Raw genomic sequence first — 17,915 nt, forward strand, 5'->3', positions numbered from 1 at the left:
CCAGGGAAGGGGCAAGCCCCAACATAATAAAATAACAGGATGTTAAAGCCAGCTGGAAGGGACCAGAGGGATGCCTTGCCCACCTGTCAGTTTAGCAATGAAGATATACAGTTTGCCTGTGAGAATCTCCAATCCCCTACTCACTGTAAGTGTTTTCACATAAAAATGAGTTGCCTGAACTCATATCTTGATAAATGGTAAAATTCCTCTCCTGTCCATCCTCTGATCTTGAGCTCCCTTCCCATCACCATTGGAAATGGCATGTGAACTGCTTGTTCCAAACCCGGAGGAGCAAAGGTAATTTATGTCAGCAGAGCTGTGTCAAAATTGCTCAGATCAAAAGGTGACAATGCTCCAACCTGGGCAGGCAGTTACAATGAATAGAAACAACGTTCTCAACAGGTACCCAGGCCTGGACAGACAGGTCTCCAGGCAAGCCCCACAGGTTTCACTGAACCCCTTTCCCCTTGGGGGTGTGATAACCTATGCATCCAAACCAGGGCTTGGGTGGACCTTGAGTTGGGAAGTCAGCAGGAGCAGGTGATAACATCCAGGGGCAAAGCAGCCCAGCCATACCCCTCCATATTACAGCAAGGGGTGGAGGTTGTTGTGAGGGGAGATGGGGAAATGGCAGGTGGCAGTGCTGATCTCAAAAATCCTCTGTCCCCTCTCAGTTTAACTCAGTTGACCACCAGGGGGCACAGTCTGGAAATGACAACTCTTGGCTGGGAGGGGGAGAGCCGTGCGAGGCCTTTTGGATTGGCCCTGACAGCCACGTGGCCTTCCCGTAATTGGTTGCAAGGACTGTGAAGTCCGTAGCTACTCTGGCTTCATTTAGTGGCACCTGGATAAACACTGGTATCCCCTTCACCAATGGTTTTCCGGAGAGGGCATGCTGCCTGCCTGTTAGGTGCACCCAACGACGTGAGGGGATTGGCCTGAGCGTACAACTGCCCCAGCCAAAGCTAAGCCGGAGCTCCTGTCTGTAGGGGCTGGGGCTGGTCCTCCCAAGAGTCAGATGGACAGAAACCCCTGGGAGGGGATGGGGCCGCATCCAGCTGTCCAGCTGTCAGGCGCTGATGTGAAATACACCCCAGAGCCGCTCGGTTTTCTGACTCCCTGGGTCAGTCACAGTAGCTGAGCCAGCATCCCAAGTGTCTTCAGCTAAATAAGGATACCTCTTGGGTCAGGGGGCGGGGGCTGGGGTTCCGGAACGCTTGGGGCCACCACGCCAAACAAGGCAAGGAGAGGAGCGATGTATAAAACCGGGGCCCAGGGCTAAGCACCTGCCGGCACCCCTACTGTGCATCCGGAAGGGTTACGTGCGGTGGACTCAAACCCCGAAATCGCCCCCTCCACGGTGAGTCCCAATCCTCAGACCAGCCTCGGACACTCCCCCCATCCCCCATCCCCCAGGATGTTCTGATCAGGCAAGAAAAGGGCCGAAGGTTGGCACTCCTGTCTCCACCTGGAGCCTCATGTATGCTGGTTGTTCCCCAGATGTCCAAAGCAGATCCCACCAAAAAAAACGGCGGCTGCGCCCCCGCACCCGTGTTGTACCCTGGATATCAACGACCCCCAGGTCCAGAGTGCGGCCATTCGCATCCAGGCGTCTTACCGGGGCCACAGGTGAGGGGGCGCCCTGGAGCCTTTGGGAAGAAGGGGGCTGGAGTTGCAGAAGCCTCATTCCTGTTGCATTGACCCGAGTGGGGGTTGGGGGGACAAGTGGAGTGAGACGCAGTGATATGGACCCTGGGGTATTGTTCCTGGGGTGGGGCGGTGGTAACTGAGTTGTGAAAGCGTGGCCCCGACATGTTAGCAGGATAACATTTCGAGATCAGCCCCACTCCACCCCACGTTCAGGGGTCTGGTGGGCCAAGGGTGCCGGCAGGGACCGGTGTCCGGGCGCACAGAGCTACCGGCAGGCTGGAGCCGCGTCATGAGAGCTCTAGACCCTGACCTGGGCCGCGTATAGGTCCCGGAAGGAGCTGCGCGAGAAGGGGCCACCGCGGGTTCTGGAACCGCTGCAGAATGTGGTGCTGATCGAGGGAAGCGCGGCCAAGCTGACTTGCCGCATTTCGGCTTTCCCCGACCCGTTCATCCGCTGGAGCAAGGACTGCAAGGAGCTGCGCGACCGGCCCAAGTACCGCTACGTCTTTGAAGACCCTGACGTAGTGGCACTGGTGGTGAGCGACGGCGAGCTGGCCGACCTGGGCCAGTACAGCATTAACGTCACCACCCCCTTTGGCCAGTGCTCCGACTCGGCGCGCATCCTGGTAGAAGGTACGCGCTCCCTGGGCGCAGCGCCACAGCGCCAAGCAGCACCGCCTTACCGGCACCCGCGGCTCGCTGCAGCCGCGCGCTTTTACTGCTGGGCCTAGCCGAGTCCGGACAGGATCGTGGCCAGCCCAGCCGTGGGCACAGCCGGCTGCCTCCGTCCTTCCCTAGCTCGGGATCTGGCCCCACCCAGGCTGCAAAGTCCCCTGTGGGCTTCGATCACTAGACACCTGGGTCCCAAGATCACTTAGAGAGCCCTGGGCAGACCATCTGACTCTAGTCTTCCGCCTCCCAAGCCAGAGCAATTTCCACTACCCAGGGCCTGGCGAGATGTGTGAACCTTGATTCCGGGCAGAATCTCCTTTGATTCTCTCTTCAATCTTGTGAAGTAGGAGGCGCAGGGATTATTAGTCCCGTTTAACAGTTGAGCAGACCAAGCCCCAGGGAGACGAGTGTCTCCTATTTGGGGTCGGACTTTTGGCTGCGTAGGTTGCGCCCTCTGCCCAGCCGCGCCTCCAGGTCCCTCACTGGCTCCCGTCCCCCCTCTCCCCCCGCCCCTCGCCCCACCTCTAGTCCCGCGAAGCTTCAGAACGGACCGGACAACACGAAGGCGCGCACAGGCACCACGGTGACGCTGACCGCGGAGATCATGGGCGAGCCTGCGCCCGACGTGGGCTGGACCAAGGACGGGGAGGACATCGAGGAAGACGACAGGCGAGGGCGGGGACCTGTGGCGAGGGCCGGAGTCTAGGCGGGACGGGTATCCTGAAACCAGGCGGGAGTGGGGCACTGGCGGGGCACTGGGAGGCCAGGAACAGAGCTGGCTAAATCAGCCTCGCCCAGTGCACGCGAAACTGACCTGCTCGCCACCCCCACCCCCCCACCAGGGTGTTCTTCGAGATTGGCAGCACCACCACGGCGCTGACCACTCCCCGGGCCGCGCCCGAGGACAGCGGCAAGTACAAGGTGTACGTGGAGAACAGCCTGGGCATGGACCAGCGCTTCGCTCGCTTGGACGTGGCCTGAAGGGGACCATCAGACCCTTCTCCCGGGCTCCAAGCCAGGGGCTCGGTGGGACCGACGCCCGTCCTCCGTCTTACTTAATAAAGCTGCTTTCTCTGACCCTACGTGTTTGTTCTGTCCTTTGGGGTCGCCCTTCCCTCTCCCCCGGCCCCGCATCCGCGCCCACACTTATTCCAGAAACACACCAAGGTCACGGAATGCCGGGGTCAGAGGAATGTGGCATAGTGCCTAGTCCATTGTTTCCTTAACCAGTTAGTAAACCCGATATCGGCTTTCTCTCCCAGTGGGGCTGTCCTAGGTTTCCCAGAGGGACAGAAAGTGGAGTCTAATGACTCTGCCTTCTCTTCTTTTGTATCCCTCAAATTTTACCCTCTTGCGGCTGTGTAAACTCTGGCCCCGCCCCCTTCCAAGGATGGCCACACTCCCTTTCACCTCCAGCCCCGCTTCTCCCTATAATCTAGTTCTCCTTTTTGCCTGCTGCTCCCGGGCCCATTCCAGGAGAGTTCCGGCTTTTAATCTTAAATCCCAGCCTCTGCTTCTCAGGTCCCACCCCTCTCCTCATCTAGATCCGCTTCCTCGATCCCTTGGCCATGCTCCCGCGTTCTTCCATAAGGCGCCACATCTCTCTTCTCAGTTAAAAGGGGCAGGGCCGGTGGAGGGAAATCTAAAGAACTACAATTCCCGGCAGACCCTGCGAAGAAGTTCTCGCGATTTGCGAGAAGACACGTGCGCGGAAGGACCTGTAGCGGACGGCAGAACTGGAGTAAAGGGAGCTAGTGGTAAAGGGAGCTGGTGGAGGGGTGACAAAAGGTGTAGGGGACAGGTGTAGAGGGAGGGAGGCTCCTGGCCGACTTTCCGCTCGTCTTCGCCAGCGTTGGTTCCACAGCCCCGGCCACGCGGAGTTAGGGTTTATTGAACCTTCAGTTTTGGGGTTCAGAGGGTCAGTAACCAGCCTTCCTAGTACAGAGGCTCAGCACGAGTCGTCAACACTGAGACTTGGGGAATTGGTAGGTCCAGTGTTTGGAATGATAAGGAAATTCGCCTTTTGATTTGGTGTACATGGCTAGGAGGTCAGTTTTGGGATTCATGGTTTAGCATATAGAGGGTTTCTGTTAGAATGTGGGGTTCATCAGATGCAGATGGATGTTACTTCAGTACTTGGGACTCGCTCTTCGAACTGAAGTCATATATCTGAGGTGTAGTCAGGATTTTAGGTTCAGTATTTGGGGCTTGCTGTTGGAATTCAGGGAATTCAGAGATATGGGCATTATTGGGTTTGGGGTTCAGTTTTCTGAGGTTTTGGATTTGAGAAGGTGGCCTGTGCAGCGTTTCTGAGTTTGCTGAATTTGTTCGTGGCTAAGGGGAAGTCTGTTGGGATTCAATTGTGAAGTGTGAGTTTCAAAATTTGGGAGAAATCTCTGTGAGGTTTGGAGGCCTCGCTGGAATCTGGGTTGGGATTTGAAATGTGTGGGATTTCTGAGGTGTTGTGTTCAGGGAGGGACTGTATTCAACTTTGGGTTGGCCATCCTAGGCAAGTGCTTAGTGTTGTGATATTGGGGTTTGGTGCTTGCTAAGGGTGTGAGTGGGGTCCCTGGGTTAGGGTGTGAAGTCTGAGCCTGGTTTCTCTGTTGGGATTTGAGGTTTAGGTAGCCATCACCATCATGCTCAAGGCTGTGATCCTGATTGGAGGCCCCCAAAAGGGTGAGGAGCCAGGGGGGTGACTGGGGTTGGGGGTAGGCTTGAGTGGTTCGTGTGGTGGGGGCAGAGGGAGGTAGGAGGCTGAAAGTTTCTCTCTTCTGTCCCAGGGACTCGCTTCAGGCCTTTGTCTTTTGAGGTACCCAAACCATTGTTTCCCGTGGCGGGGGTCCCTATGATCCAGCACCACATTGAGGCCTGCGCCCAGGTAACCCAATAGGCTTCCCCTGCCATCTCACCAACTGCTCATTTCCTTCACTCTCCGTTAATCCCGTTCCCCGCCATGGTCTCTTCCCACTAGGCTTTAACTCCAGGGAATCTAAAGCCATAGCTTGGGGAACCTTACAGATTGCAAAGCACAGAACTTGTACCCTTGCTCACTGTGGAGTGCATTTCTTTATTGCTTTTGATTTGGGAACAGGCATGGCTAGAATCCCAGCTTTGCCAGATACCTGCAGAGAGGCCTTGAGCAAATTTCTCATCCATTCGGAGCCTTAGTTTCTTTATCTGTAAAATGAGGGTGATTAGACCTACTGTGTCGGGTAGAAAAGCTTAGAGGTGATGCTGGTAAATGGTAGCCCTTATGTCATGCTGATCTCAAATTCAGATTGACATATAATAAAAATTGAAAACAAATGAATGGACTATCCTTGAATACAGCTTGGTAGGCAAAATCTGTCCTAGCATGAGCCCCTATTTGGATGGGGAAGAAGAGAGGGAATTAAGAAAGATGAAAAGGCTGGGGGCTGAGGCTTCCTCTAACTTCCACATTGTCCAGTGGAGAAAACTGGCTGGAGGGTCAAGTGAATGCCACGAGCCCCCAAAGCTGAGACTAAAACTGTGGTGTCCAGACATCTGGACCAAAGCCAGGGATTTTCCCAACATCTTCCCTTGTCTTCAGGTGCCTGGGATGCAGGAGATTCTTCTCATTGGCTTCTACCAACCTGATGAGCCCCTTACCCGGTTCCTGGAAGCTGCCCAGCAGGAGTTTAACCTTCCGGTCAGGTGTTTGTGCATACCTCCACCTAAGGGGGAGAGGGGATGCCCTAGCTAGGCCTCTGAGGGCTTGGGAACGGGTTGAGTCACCCTCACACAGTAGGAAGACTCTTATTTGGGCATCTCTAAATTTCTGAATATATTACATTTCCCCATGGGGGTTGGGCAGGAGGAGTAAATCCTAGGATCAGGGGAGTGGGTGGAGGGATATCAGATACCTAGGCTTATGGTATCTGTCTCCTCTGATCTTACTGAGATGGCTCTGGGGTCCCTGGGGGACAGGTACCTGCAGGAATTTGCCCCCCTGGGTACAGGAGGTGGTCTCTACCACTTCCGGGACCAGATCCTGGCGGGGGGCCCTGAGGCCTTCTTCGTGCTCAATGCTGATGTCTGCTCTGACTTCCCACTGAATGCTATGTTGGAAGCCTACAGATGCCAGCCTCACCCTTACTTACTGCTTGGTACCACGGTAAGGGGCCTGGGAGGGCTGGGAGGGGGCTGGGAGGGCTACAGATATAGTGGGCTTATCCAGAGACTCCGGAGGTTGGGTATCAGAGACGGAGGGGCAGCCTGGGGAGTTGGCGTGGCTACAAGCATTGCATAGTAAGGGAGATGTGCCGGGCAGCCCGGCAGTAATGGAGGTGTCAGCAGAGACCCTGAGCCCTTTGGCTGCTCTGAGGTAGAGTGGGGGGAGCAGCTGTCAGTTCTCACCCTCGCTGAAAGCCTGTCAGTGGCAGGGCTGCGTGCCAGGTGCCATAGAGGAGGGAAAGAAAGAGAAAACAGCCGTGTGCTGCCCTGGAGCAGGTGGGTCACTGACTTGGATGCGTCTGTCTCGCAGGCTAACAGGACGCAATCCCTCAACTATGGTTGCATTGTTGAGAATCCACAGACGCACGAGGTGAGAGCAGAGCAGGGGCTGGGTGGGTGTCTATGCTGTATCATCATCTCCCCTGCCCCTCTGTCTGTAGACGCTACTGGAAGGTTATGGAATAGTCCCCAAAAGGGGCCCTTGGTCTGCTCAAATGGGCAGGCCACCCTCAGCTGATCATCTGTTCCATTCTTTTAGGTACAGGTGCCTCAGAGAGGTCGATGGGGGAGAAGGGGTAACTGAATTTCATGCCTGTGGTGCTCTGATGGACACGTGCACAGAATGCCGTGGGAACACAAGAGGGGGACCCAACCCAACCTTACTGGGGGGCAGAGGGAATACTGTATGCAAAGGTACCAGGCAGGAAATAGCAGAGTGCCCCCAAAATTATGGACGTGGGGTCATAATTGGCAAGGTAGATGTCCCCTGACCCCACTTGAGACCCTCCTTGCCTCTGAACCTGGCTCTCACACACCCCTTTTATTTATTTGTATGTCAGTATAAAACATAGCTGCACAAATGCACACACACATACGTTTATATACATAGATACATACATAATGTAATTTTAAATTTTGTGTTGGGCACCAGCTAGGTATAAGAGAAATGGATCCAGAAAAGAATCTCTATTCTCAAGAACCCTCAGGCTAGTGGAAGAGACCGAATAATAAACCAACCATTGCAGTACTCAAGTGCCACCTATCCTGGGTTCAGAGGGCAGGGGGCCTGGCCTGAATGGCTAGCTCTGGGGCAAGCAAGTGAGGACACACGGAGGGAGTGGCAGTGGCCACCAAGCTTTGCAAGATGCGTTTTGCAGATGAAGTGATGGGAAAGCACCTTCCAGGCAGGGGGAAGAGCATGCGGTGGCATGGAGTTGAGTTCTGGGAGCACTGGGAGGCAGGGAAGATCGAGAGGGGGAAGGGCACATAGTGGAGACGTGATGATGATGGTGAAGGGCGGTCAGCACAGGGTTTCAAGGCCGGCAAAAGCCAACTGTGCGGCACCTTTTAGGAAGATCACCCTGTAGCAGGGAGGAGGGACAGGGCGGCATGGAATTCAGAGGCCCTGAGGAATGGCGACCATGGTCCTTTCCCTCCTCTCCTGAAGCCACCTGGCTGTGTCCTCAGGTCCTGCACTATGTGGAGAAACCCAGCACATTTGTCAGTGACATCATCAACTGTGGCATCTACCTCTTCTCCCCAGAAGCCCTGAAGCCCCTTCGGGACGTCTTCCAGCGCAATCAGCAGGATGGGCAACTGTGAGGCGGGCCTCATGGCCCTGTACCCCAAGTCCTCCCCCCGCCCCGTTCTCCCCATGCCTCCAGTCTCTGCAGGTTCCATCTCCACCTGCTCACTTTCCTCCTCCCATTTCCACTTGTCATCTCCAACCTGAGACTCCCCTGTCCCTCCCCTTCTAACCTCATTCTGTCCCTCTTCCTTATCCATCCCAGTTCCTTCTCCGTCACTGCCTACCCACTTCCCTTCTGGTCCATTTCGCTCAAGCTCTGAGTGTCCCAGGGACATGTTCCAGAACAGACGGCAACCCGCACACTTGGGTGCACACTGACTCGGGTGCAGACATGGACACACGTGTCCTCTCAAGCCACGGCTCCCCTTTAGGAATGTAGTGTCCCAGAGCTCTGTTCCCCACGATCCCAGGGTCTCCGCTCTAGGTCTGGGACCTGTTCCCTTCTGTGGGTCCCCCACCTTTTACCCCATCTCATGCCTCATCCACTCATGGCCAGCGTCTCACTCCCACCCTTATCTCTGCTTCTTTCTCCCCTGGCCTCTCTGTCTCTATTTCTGCTGGGTTGGCATCTCTACCATTTCTCTCTCCTTCTCTTTCTGTGACTTTCTCTGCCCTCACCAGCTGCCTTGCTCTGGGGTGAGTCTGTCTGTGTTTCATTCCATCCAGTGATGGGGAGGGTGATTGTGGAGGGTTTAGGAGAGGATGGGGAGGAGAATGTGACAGTGGGAACCCAGGTCTGGTCCACCTCTTTCTGGACATAGGGCAGGGATGGGAAGGAGGTGAGACCCCGGGGTTGCCCTGTGATACCGCAGCTGGCAGTGGAGGGGTGAGGAGATGGTGTGCGTGAGGGCTGCGGGATTGGTTCCTGGGATGTGAACATCCCTTGGGACAGGACCTGACCAGCTCCTGAGAGGGACTTAGAGAAGGGGCAGGAATCCCTCCAAATCCTCGGTCAGGTGTTGTCAGCCCCTTGTCAGCATTCCTTCCTCTCCCCCAGAGAGGACTCTCCAGGCCTCTGGCCAGGGGCAGGTACCATCCGATTGGAGCAGGATGTCTTCTCAGCCCTGGCGGGGCAGGGCCAGATCTATGTGCACCTCACGGATGGTTTCTGGAGCCAGATCAAGTCTGCAGGGTATGCATTGTGTGTGTGTGTGTGTGTGTGTGTGTGTGTGTGTGTAAGTGTAAGGAGGGGGGTTCTGATGTGCACAGGTGCCTGCTGGCCCTGAGCCCCTTCCCCATTGTGTGGCCCCTAGCTCAGCACTCTATGCCTCCCGCCTCTATCTGAGCCAGTACCAGTTCACTCATCCAGAACGGCTGGCCAAGCACAACTCAGAGGGTCCACGGATTCGAGGTATGCTCTCTGCCCCCTGAACTGTGGCTCCTCCCTTGATCCCTGAGTTGAAGTCTCAGGCCCCGCTCTTCCTGCTCCGGTACAGTTTGGGGCATTTGTCCCCAACCTGTTTCTTCTGCTTCTAGGGAATGTTTACATCCACCCAGCAGCTAAGGTGGCCACAACCGCTGTGGTGAGTGGTGGGCCCAGTCCCAGGGAGAGTGAGGGTGGCTGCCCGAATGGGGTGGGTGGACACCTGACTTTGGGGTGCTGGTTTCTCTGCTCTGTCACAGCCTGTGGGGTGATCTCTAGCAGTCCCTTTCCCCTTATCTGTCCTGTGGCGGGGGTTAGGGATTGGATATGGGGATCTCCCAAGACGCCCAGGGCCCATGGTGTGTGCTCCTCTCCACAGCTGGGCCCCAATGTCTCCATCGGGGAGGGGGTGACAGTTGGCGAGGGTGTGCGGCTCCGAGAGAGCATCGTCCTCCATGGAGCCACGTTGCAGGTAGGTAGGTGCCTGGGCACCTGCCACAGGGGGTGGTGCCCCAGGAGGCTGAGCAGGGGCCTAGGGATCCCCACCAGAGCGCAGGAGGTGGACCATGTGATCTCTGCGTCTGGCCCCTTCTCACTCTCTCCCACCCCCACTCACCCTGCACCCTTCTCTTTGGCAGGAGCACACGTGTGTGCTGCACAGCATTGTGGGCTGGGGGAGCAGCGTGGGGCGCTGGGCCCGCGTGGAGGGTACCCCCAATGACCCCAACCCCAATGACCCCCGAGCCCACATGGACAGCGAGAGCCTCTTCAAGGACGGGAAGCTGCTGCCCGCTATCACCATTCTGGGTACAGCCCCCCGGGGGTTCTGGGCTGTGAGGTCGGAAGAAACCTCCACAGGGGCTGGCCAGGACTCCGTGGGGAGCATTTGCTCCAAAGAGAGAGAGACAGAGAGAGCGTGTGTGTTTGTTCATTTAGCAAACATTTACTGAATGCCTGCTGTGTGCCAGGGCCTGTGTGAGTCCCTGGGGGCCTGAGGCCACAGATGGGGAGTGGGGAGGCACGATCCCTCCCATGTGGCAGGGACCCCAATTCCCTGGCCCTCGCCTCCCCTCCCATGGTTCCCCCCGCCCTGGTTCCCTCATCTCCCCTTGACCTGCTGCAGGCTGCCGTGTCCGAATCCCTGCCGAGGTTCTCATCCTGAACTCCATTGTCCTGCCACATAAGGAGCTGAGCCGCAGCTTTACCAACCAGATCATCCTCTGAGAGGGGCTCCCAGGAAGGACCTCCAGCTCCTACCTGCGCCCCTGGGGTCTCCTGCCTGGCTGTCCAACAGGGATGGTAGGAGGCCTGGCAGGGCCTTCCAAGGCCCGGAGCAATGTGGGTTGTCGTGGTCTCCCTCCCGGCTCCCTAATAAACCCTGGTGAACCTTGGAGCCAGCGCTGACTCCCGCTTGTGCCTGGGCCGGGCCGGGGGTGGGGGCGGAAGGGGGGAGCAGCTGAGTCAGGCCCCCCCACATTAGCATTTAAATTGGAGTCGTTGCTGCGGGCTCATGAATAATGAATCTGGAACCCTGGTAAATCTCCCCCTCCCACTGCCTCAGCCTTTGGCTGCTCTGGAGGAAAGGCTCCCAGGCTCCCCGGCCCCTGCCTTCGTCCCTGTCCTTACACTGCTGCCTGCTTGCCCTCCTCCCTGTTCTCCTCACTGGGCCTGGCTTAGGCTCCCATGTGCAAGGATTCCAAAGGGAAGGGTGGGAGATTTCAACGGGAGCAGGGGGTGCACACCGCGGGCCCAGGAAGTGGGACCCCCAGGCCGAGGCTGGATCACCGGCAGCCTGCTCCCCTCATGGGCCGCCGAGCCCTGCCCTGTTTTCCGCTTTGCCAATTCCATCTGCTCCCAGCCTGGCTCCTGGCGGGGCGTGGATTTCTCCTCCTGCCGGAGGTCCTGTGTCTGTCTCCCACTCCCCTGGAAGGCAGGGCCGCACGAGCTGGTGCCACTCTCCCCAGAAGCACAGGGGGGTGCTGTTCTGGGAGGGTCCTTGGGGACGTCTCAGCCCTCCTGTCCACATTCCAGAAACACCAAAGAAACCCACCCCTCTCTCATGTTTGCCCGTGACCCCCATGTGCCCCTCCTGGTGCACCCCCCCCACCACCCCCCCCCGCCCTTTCCCCAGCTGTGGGTGCGGAGCTTGGTTGCCAGATGAGCTGGTAATGATCGTAATCTGCTAATTGAGAGGAATCTAATTACCCGAAGAGAATGGGGGGGCAGGGTGTGGGTGGGAGAGAGGAGGGGGTCCTGGCAGCAGGCAAGGGTGGCAGCGGCAGGGTGCCGGGCCTCAGCACCCGGGGTTGGGACAGGGCCCAGGATTTCATAGCTTCGCAGCCTGGCAATTAGGAAGAAGGCGAAGTGGGGCCTGGCCAGCCCCCCTAAGGCCGTGCAGGCTGCTGGGAGCGCGTGGGAAGTGACCTGGGTTTTGGCAGTTCTCCCCTCCACCTCACCTAGCCCCTTTCCTTGCCCTCCTCCTGTCCTTCCTCCAGCCTAGTCTTTGCTGGGGCTGGGAAGGGGGCTTGCAGACGAGGATGGGACTGGGGGTGCTGCCGGCCGTGGTCTGGGGCTCCCCCCCCCCCCCGCTCCCCCCAGTCCTGACCCTTCTGTTCTGAGTGCTTGGCAGAGGCCATGGCAGCTCCATCATAAATATGATAATTTAATTATTTTCTCAGCAAAACACCGTGAAATCCAATAAGTCTGTGTCAGGCCCTGGCCCCCGGGACCCCCCTCCCAGGCCCAGTGGGGGGTGGGGACATGGTGGGGGTGAGCACTGGAAAGGGAAAGGGTCACAGTTGGAGGTGAGGGGTAACTACTGAAGCGCTTTGTAACGTGCCCCACCCTTCAGGGGAATCACTGTTGTGCTTTGCGGGGGTGGGGGGGGGCAGGGTGTTTTGAGAGCGGTGGTTATGCCCCGCTCCTCTCCAGCTGTTGACTGCCTTGGGAGGGGCCTAGGGTCGCATCCGTCCTTGATAGGACAGGTCAGGGCCCATGATGTGGAAAGAGTCCAGCTTCTGGAGGGGAGAGAGCTGGGAGCCCCCCTCTCCACCTCGGGATTCTACACCCAACCTTCGCTGGCCGGGTCGGGGTAGGAGTGCGCTGGCCCCAGGGAAGAGTTGAGGAGGGAGAAACCAGAGGGAACTGGGGTGGGAAGTGGGGGATGAGCAGGGGGAGGGATGCGGGGGAGGGGTGCGTTCCTGCCATTAGCGCTTTTTTCAGTTTCCATAAAAAGATTATTCTGTAAAATCAGTGAGGGGGAGCGAGCTGGGGGCCGGGGAGGGGGTGGGTCCCTGGCACCAAGCTGGATGGGGCGACAGGGAGGAGAGCTAGGGACGGGGACACAGTGTGGAGAGAAATTTGGATGGGCTTCAGGAACCGAGGGGGGAGCCAAGGACGCAGGTGGGGGGAGGCTGGCCAGGACACGCGGGGCTGGAACAGGGGTCTCTTCTGCCTCCTGCCCCTTGGCAGGGCTGCCCAGGGGTTCCCGGGACCACCCCATTTGCCCCCTTCCCCCAGGCAATTAGCAGCCATTTCTGGGGGAGCAGATTGCAGCCCCTTCCCCCTCTCTGGGAAGCAGGCACAGCTGGGGCCCTGCCACATCTGCCGCATCAGCATGGAGCACAGCTGGGTGTGCCCAGGGCCGCCCTCCCCCAAAACACAAAGGGAGAAGGGCGGGCACTGAGGAGAACCCAGACCCCTGAGACAGACAGACTGACACCTCTGCCAACAGACACACGCCTCAAGGCACAGCTACACCCACCAACACACACGCTCCCTCGCGTGCGGAGAGACAGGGGAACTGACAAACACGCAATTACTCTGCCCCGCCTGCCACCTCCGCTCCCCTCCCCCCACCCCTCCTCCCCATCCTTCCCCTCCTGGCTCCCCACCGCCACCACGGCCACCTCTCGAGCACCCCTGGCTCCGACTGGAAGGAGCAGGGCCCCGCCCCAAGCACACCCTTCTGGTAGGGGGGAGGCTTGGAGCGCCTGAGGGCAGGGGGTGGGGAGAGGTGCCCAGATCCGAGGCCTGCCCCGGAGGGAGCCATCTGCCCTCCCTGCAGAGAACCCCTCTGAACCCCCAGTCCTTGCCACAGCCTGGGCAGGCTGGCTGCGCACCCCGGACTGTTCTCTTTGACTCGCCTGTGTCCCGCCAGCCACCTCAAGGAGGCGCTGGGTCCCTCTGTCTGTTTAGCCCTCCGTGCAGTCGTTCCGGACCGCACCTCCCGTCGCTCCCCACCCAGCACCCACTACCCTGCCTGCAGCCACGCACCCCTTGACTCAGCCCTGCTCCCAGACCTCACGGGGTTGGGGACCCCACCCATGACAGAAAAGAACCCCTCCGCACAACAAGGCCTCCCCGGCACAGAGGACCGGGAATCCCTTTCTCTCCCAGTCGACGACCGCCTCTCGGACCTTAAAGCCGTCCTCATTTTTGCCACTCGTTTCCTTGGCCCTGGTGTCCTGCCCTCAGCCTCCTCCTCCCCGTCCTTCCCCACCCTGTGTCCCACGCCGCACCCCCTCCCCGGGCCCTCCGAGCTTTAATCCCTCCCGCTGCCGCGCTGCCTTATCTACTCCCAGCAGCTTTCACTGCTGCAAAGCCCTCTCCCCTCCTCCTCTGGATCCGCTCCCCACTCCTTCCCCCCACCCTGGTTCTCTCTGCTCCCTGACCACCCGCCCACCCCCAGCCTGTCCCTGCCACTCAGGCCCCCATCGTGCCTCCCGGCCGGCACCACATCTACACCCAGTGCCCTCTGCCCTCTCTCCAGCCTCAGCTCCGAGCTCGCGAGCTGCCCACCCACTCCCACGCTGGCACCTTCCCATCCCCACCCTCCGCCGCTGCCTCTCAAAATCTGGCCTCTCCAGGCCCCGCTGACTTTGTCAGTTTCTGTTCAGCCAGGATTTTTCATATTTTTTCTTTCTTCCCGACCCTCCTTTTTCTGGCCCCCTCCCCAGTTCCTTTGGACACCCCTGGCTTTGGGCCTGGCTCCCTTCAGTGCCGGAGACCCTGAGTGGGGAGGGGGGGTGGAGGTTGGTACAAGCCCCAGGAGAGGGTGCTGGACCGGGCTTGCCCTCAGAGGATGGGCTGAGGGGTGCCGAGCGCTGAGGGGCAATGGGGGGAGGGCCTGGCAGTGGGACGCTAACCGTTTTCAGTTGCCTCAGATCACGTCCGGGCTGCCCCCCACCCCCACCCCCCTCGCTGGGACTCTCATTAACCGCTTCTCCTGCCTCGTCCGCGGCATAAATAACCCAGATAAATCAGCCGCCGTCCGCCCCCCGCCCCTCGGCCCCCGCACAGCCCGTTTGTCACCGCCGCTCGCTCACCAGCCAGGCCTGGCCCAGCCCCGGCCTCGGCCCCCCCATCCTGGTCCCTTTCCACCCACGTCTGTCCCACACTGGCTCATCCCCTTGTCCGCACCAGGACCTAGCCTGGCACAGGTGTCTGTGCTGGGGAGGGTGTCAAGGGGGTGTCCCCGGGGAGCAGGGGAGGCTGGGGACTGTCTCTATGGGAAAATGCTGTCTAGGAGTTTGGGGATCATATTGTTTCTGAAGGAGCCGCGGGGCAGGGAGTCTGGGCCCTCAAATCATGAGGAGGGGCGGATGCAGCTCAGCTTGCCGGGGGCTCTCTGTGCTGGAAGAAGAGGCAAAGCCCCAGAGAGCCAGGATGCAAGAAGGGCCTCGGAGGTTCCCTTGGACCCCCCAAGCTGGGACCTAGGAGGTCTCTGAGTCTCCCTTTGGAGCATTTTGCCCAAATGAAACCTCTAGACACTTTTCCAGGTGCCCTGAGCCACAGCCATACTGTCCGCTCTCTTCACCCTCCTCGCCATCTGCCCCCTTACCCATGCCCTGCTTAGCTGAGCTGTGCAGATGCCACTCCAACCTCTGCCTCTCATCCAGCCACTGTTCCCTTTCTCCCTGTCAGGAAGCCGGCTCATCCCCTGGGGTGGGGGTGAGGGTGGAGGGTGGAAAATTGGACTGTGACATGATCTGGGAAATGGGGACAATTAGAGAGCCGGGGAACCCTGACTGCGGGAAGTGAACGCCCCCCACCCCGCCTCCCGCACTCTCAGCCCCAGGGGTCTCTAAGGGCCCCCGGCTCCCCTCTGTTCACACCCAGCTCTGCTCCTGGCCAGCCACACTCAACTCTGATGCTTCACTGCAAGGGGCAGCTGGTCCCCTGGGAGCGGGTTGGGGAAGCAGGGAGGGGATGGGGGAGCTGGGCGCAGGGTTGGGGGTGGGGAAGAAGCTGGGCCGGGCCCCAGGGACCAGCTGGGCAATGAGCCGGGGAAGCAGCCGGGAGGCTAAATGAGGGAGATTATCACCCAACTGCAGCCGGGCAGAGAGGGGGGCAGGCAGGGAAGCGGGGAGGGGAGGGGGAGGGGACTGGGGGCAGAGGCAAAAGGGGTGCGGAGAGACGGGTGGGGGGGCAGAAGAGACTGAAGAGAAGTGGGGGGAAAGGCCAAGCCACGGGGCAGGAAGGATGGAGGTGGGGGTCCCCACCTAGATTCCGGGGTTTCTGGGAGACTGGGTGATGGGGACCTGGAGACAATTGGAGGCAGCTGGCTGTGGGGCCACGGTGGGCGTGCGGGCAGCTAGCTGCTGCTCCACTTCCCCAGCGGCCTGGAGCTCCCCTCACGCCCCTTCCACCCCCTCCCTGGCTCCCGTCTTGCAGGCTTACAACTCGACTTCTTTCCTTGCAGAAGCTGAAGGCTTCCTGCCATCCTCTTGGGAGAAAATGGGGTGTGATTTGGGCTCCTGAAAGAGGCCGGTATGTGGGGGAGGGTATGACCCTGAGATCTCAATGGCTGGCAGGGAAATTCAGGGGCATGTGTGGACTCCAGGGCAGCAGTGAGTGCTGAGGAGAGCTCGGGGGCAGCTCCCACCTTTCTTGGCAGAGCCCCAGACTGAAGTAACCTTAAAAAAGCAATTAAATCACCTTAAAAAAAAACAGTAAAAAAAAAAATCAATACTGGGAGAAAGGGGAAGAGAGAGAGAGGATGGGGATGACAGAGAGGATGGGGAGGATGGTGATGGGGGAGCGCCAGAGGGGTCTGGGAGTCCACTGGAGAGGTGAGAGTATGGGCAGGGGCTGCCCGGACATGGGGCAGAGAGCTCAGGGCTGTGTGCTCACTTGGACACTCAGTGTTAACTCAGAAGCTGCTTCCAGTGTCAGCCCCACCATCCCCTCTGGGATGCTGTGCCCCAGCCAGAGGCCGTGATGACCCCATGGGGCCTTATCTTCCCAGTTTGGGGAGCCAGCTGACCAAGGCTCAGCCAGAGACTTTGGGAAAGCCAGCCCAGCTCTGCGTCCCATGGGGCAGCCACTCTGCCGAGAGGCTCAGGAGAACCCAGGCAGGGTGCCAAGCCTGGACCAGGCTGGCCCTGTAGGTGGGTGCCCTGCTGGGGTAACCCCAGACGGGGCCTGACCTGGCCTTGTGGCTTCCCCTGGGAGCTATCCCCGGCCCCTCCTCCGCAGGCAGGGGCTGCGGCTGGCCGGCCTGGGGACAGGCCTGACGCAGGGGAGGGGTGGCCACTGGGCAGCGGTGCCTGGACCTCGGGCTCTAATCCCCAGCAGCTGCCGTTTCCCTCAGATCGATTCCCTTCTCACTTTTTTTTCAGCTGCTGGTTCCGCGGCTTGGATCGATGGAGCCGCCTCCCCCGCCCCTCCGAGCTTCCTCTCCCTGCTGCTCATTAGCGCCCCGATTAATCAGCCCCCCTTTTCCTCCGTGGGACAACTGCTTCCTCTCCCGTGAGGGCTCGTGGTCCCTCCCACTCCCCCAGAGCACAAGCTGCTCACTCTTGCCACCCCCCGCCCTTGAGCGTGGGTGCATCTCCTCCTGGCCAGCCCACAGGGTCTCCACAGGCTGTCTCCCCTTCCACAAAAAAAAGACAGCAGTCACCTTAGGTCCCTTGGGACTGGCACCCCCATTCTCCCATATCTGTTTCTTTAGGCTAGCACTCCCTCCCGTTAAAGCCTGACTCATCTTCCTTCTCTCTCCCATAACCCCATTTGGGCTCTTTCTCTCCCTCCATTCCACACCCTCTCTTACTCCCCCATGTGTGGGGACCCCCACATCCATCGTATTGCCTCTCTGTTCCCTGGCCTGTCCACCCAACATCCTCCCCAGCTTGACGGTGGCAAGGGATTTGGGAATCATTTGGGGAAGCAAATTGGCCATGGACGTGCCAGGAGAATGCCCTCTGTTCCTGATGCGTGGGTGACTGAAATAGGGGTTGAGGGCAAAGTCGGGGAGAGGGCAGCCAGCCTCTCAGAGGGGACCAGGGTGTGGTGGGGGTGGAAGTTGGGAGCAAAACTCTAGGGAAGCTGAGAATCTTGATGGAATCAGTTGTCCCCTAATCTGTCTTGCCTGCCCTCCTCCCCCCTCCCCTCCCTCATTCAAACAAGTGGCTCTCCCAAGGAGTTTCTGGAAGCTGCTGTGAG

The 17,915-nt window shown here is 59.1% G+C and overlaps 2 protein-coding genes across 8 annotated transcripts; both read left to right on the forward strand.

Annotated features, from left to right (window-relative positions):
• Window positions 1-256: 256 nt before the first annotated feature.
• SPEGNB (SPEG neighbor) lies at window positions 257-3,400 on the forward strand. The gene is made up of 5 exons (XM_077151797.1): window positions 257-297; window positions 1,501-1,629; window positions 1,976-2,287; window positions 2,851-2,991; window positions 3,165-3,400. The coding sequence occupies exons 1-5, from the start codon at window positions 257-259 to the stop codon at window positions 3,301-3,303; spliced, it is 762 nt and encodes a 253-aa protein (XP_077007912.1). The 3' UTR covers window positions 3,304-3,400.
• Window positions 3,401-4,017: 617 nt separating this feature from the next.
• Window positions 4,018-10,863, forward strand: GMPPA (GDP-mannose pyrophosphorylase A). Of its 7 annotated transcripts, none has more exons than XM_077155239.1 (13): window positions 4,026-4,370; window positions 4,941-5,001; window positions 5,106-5,203; window positions 5,897-5,995; window positions 6,274-6,460; window positions 6,830-6,889; window positions 7,987-8,117; window positions 9,105-9,239; window positions 9,361-9,458; window positions 9,584-9,630; window positions 9,850-9,942; window positions 10,109-10,277; window positions 10,594-10,863. In XM_077155239.1, the coding sequence occupies exons 4-13, from the start codon at window positions 5,943-5,945 to the stop codon at window positions 10,692-10,694; spliced, it is 1,074 nt and encodes a 357-aa protein (XP_077011354.1). In that variant the 5' UTR covers window positions 4,026-4,370; window positions 4,941-5,001; window positions 5,106-5,203; window positions 5,897-5,942; the 3' UTR covers window positions 10,695-10,863. The 7 variants fall into 7 exon arrangements, with proteins under 7 accessions (XP_077011353.1, XP_077011356.1, XP_077011354.1 ...); XM_077155235.1 differs by having other exon boundaries at window positions 4,026-4,307; window positions 5,897-6,000; XM_077155237.1 differs by lacking the exon at window positions 5,106-5,203 and having other exon boundaries at window positions 4,056-4,079; window positions 5,897-6,000.
• The last annotated feature ends 7,052 nt before the right edge of the window (window positions 10,864-17,915 follow it).

The sequence above is a fragment of the Tamandua tetradactyla genome, chromosome 3 (assembly GCF_023851605.1).
Source record: "Tamandua tetradactyla isolate mTamTet1 chromosome 3, mTamTet1.pri, whole genome shotgun sequence".
NCBI classification, from domain to species: Eukaryota; Metazoa; Chordata; class Mammalia; order Pilosa; family Myrmecophagidae; genus Tamandua; species Tamandua tetradactyla.

Coding starts and splice junctions, on each gene's coding strand:
- SPEGNB (XM_077151797.1), top strand. CDS start 257: ATGGCATGTGAACTGCTTGTTCCAAACCCGGAGGAGCAAAG. Junction 1,630..1,975: donor GCGTCTTACCGGGGCCACAG/GTGAGGGGGCGC, acceptor GGCCGCGTATAG/GTCCCGGAAGGAGCTGCGCG. Junction 2,992..3,164: donor GACATCGAGGAAGACGACAG/GCGAGGGCGGGG, acceptor CCCCCCCACCAG/GGTGTTCTTCGAGATTGGCA.
- GMPPA (XM_077155235.1), top strand. CDS start 4,962: ATGCTCAAGGCTGTGATCCTGATTGGAGGCCCCCAAAAGG. Junction 9,459..9,583: donor AGAGGGTCCACGGATTCGAG/GTATGCTCTCTG, acceptor TTCTGCTTCTAG/GGAATGTTTACATCCACCCA. Junction 9,631..9,849: donor AGGTGGCCACAACCGCTGTG/GTGAGTGGTGGG, acceptor TCCTCTCCACAG/CTGGGCCCCAATGTCTCCAT.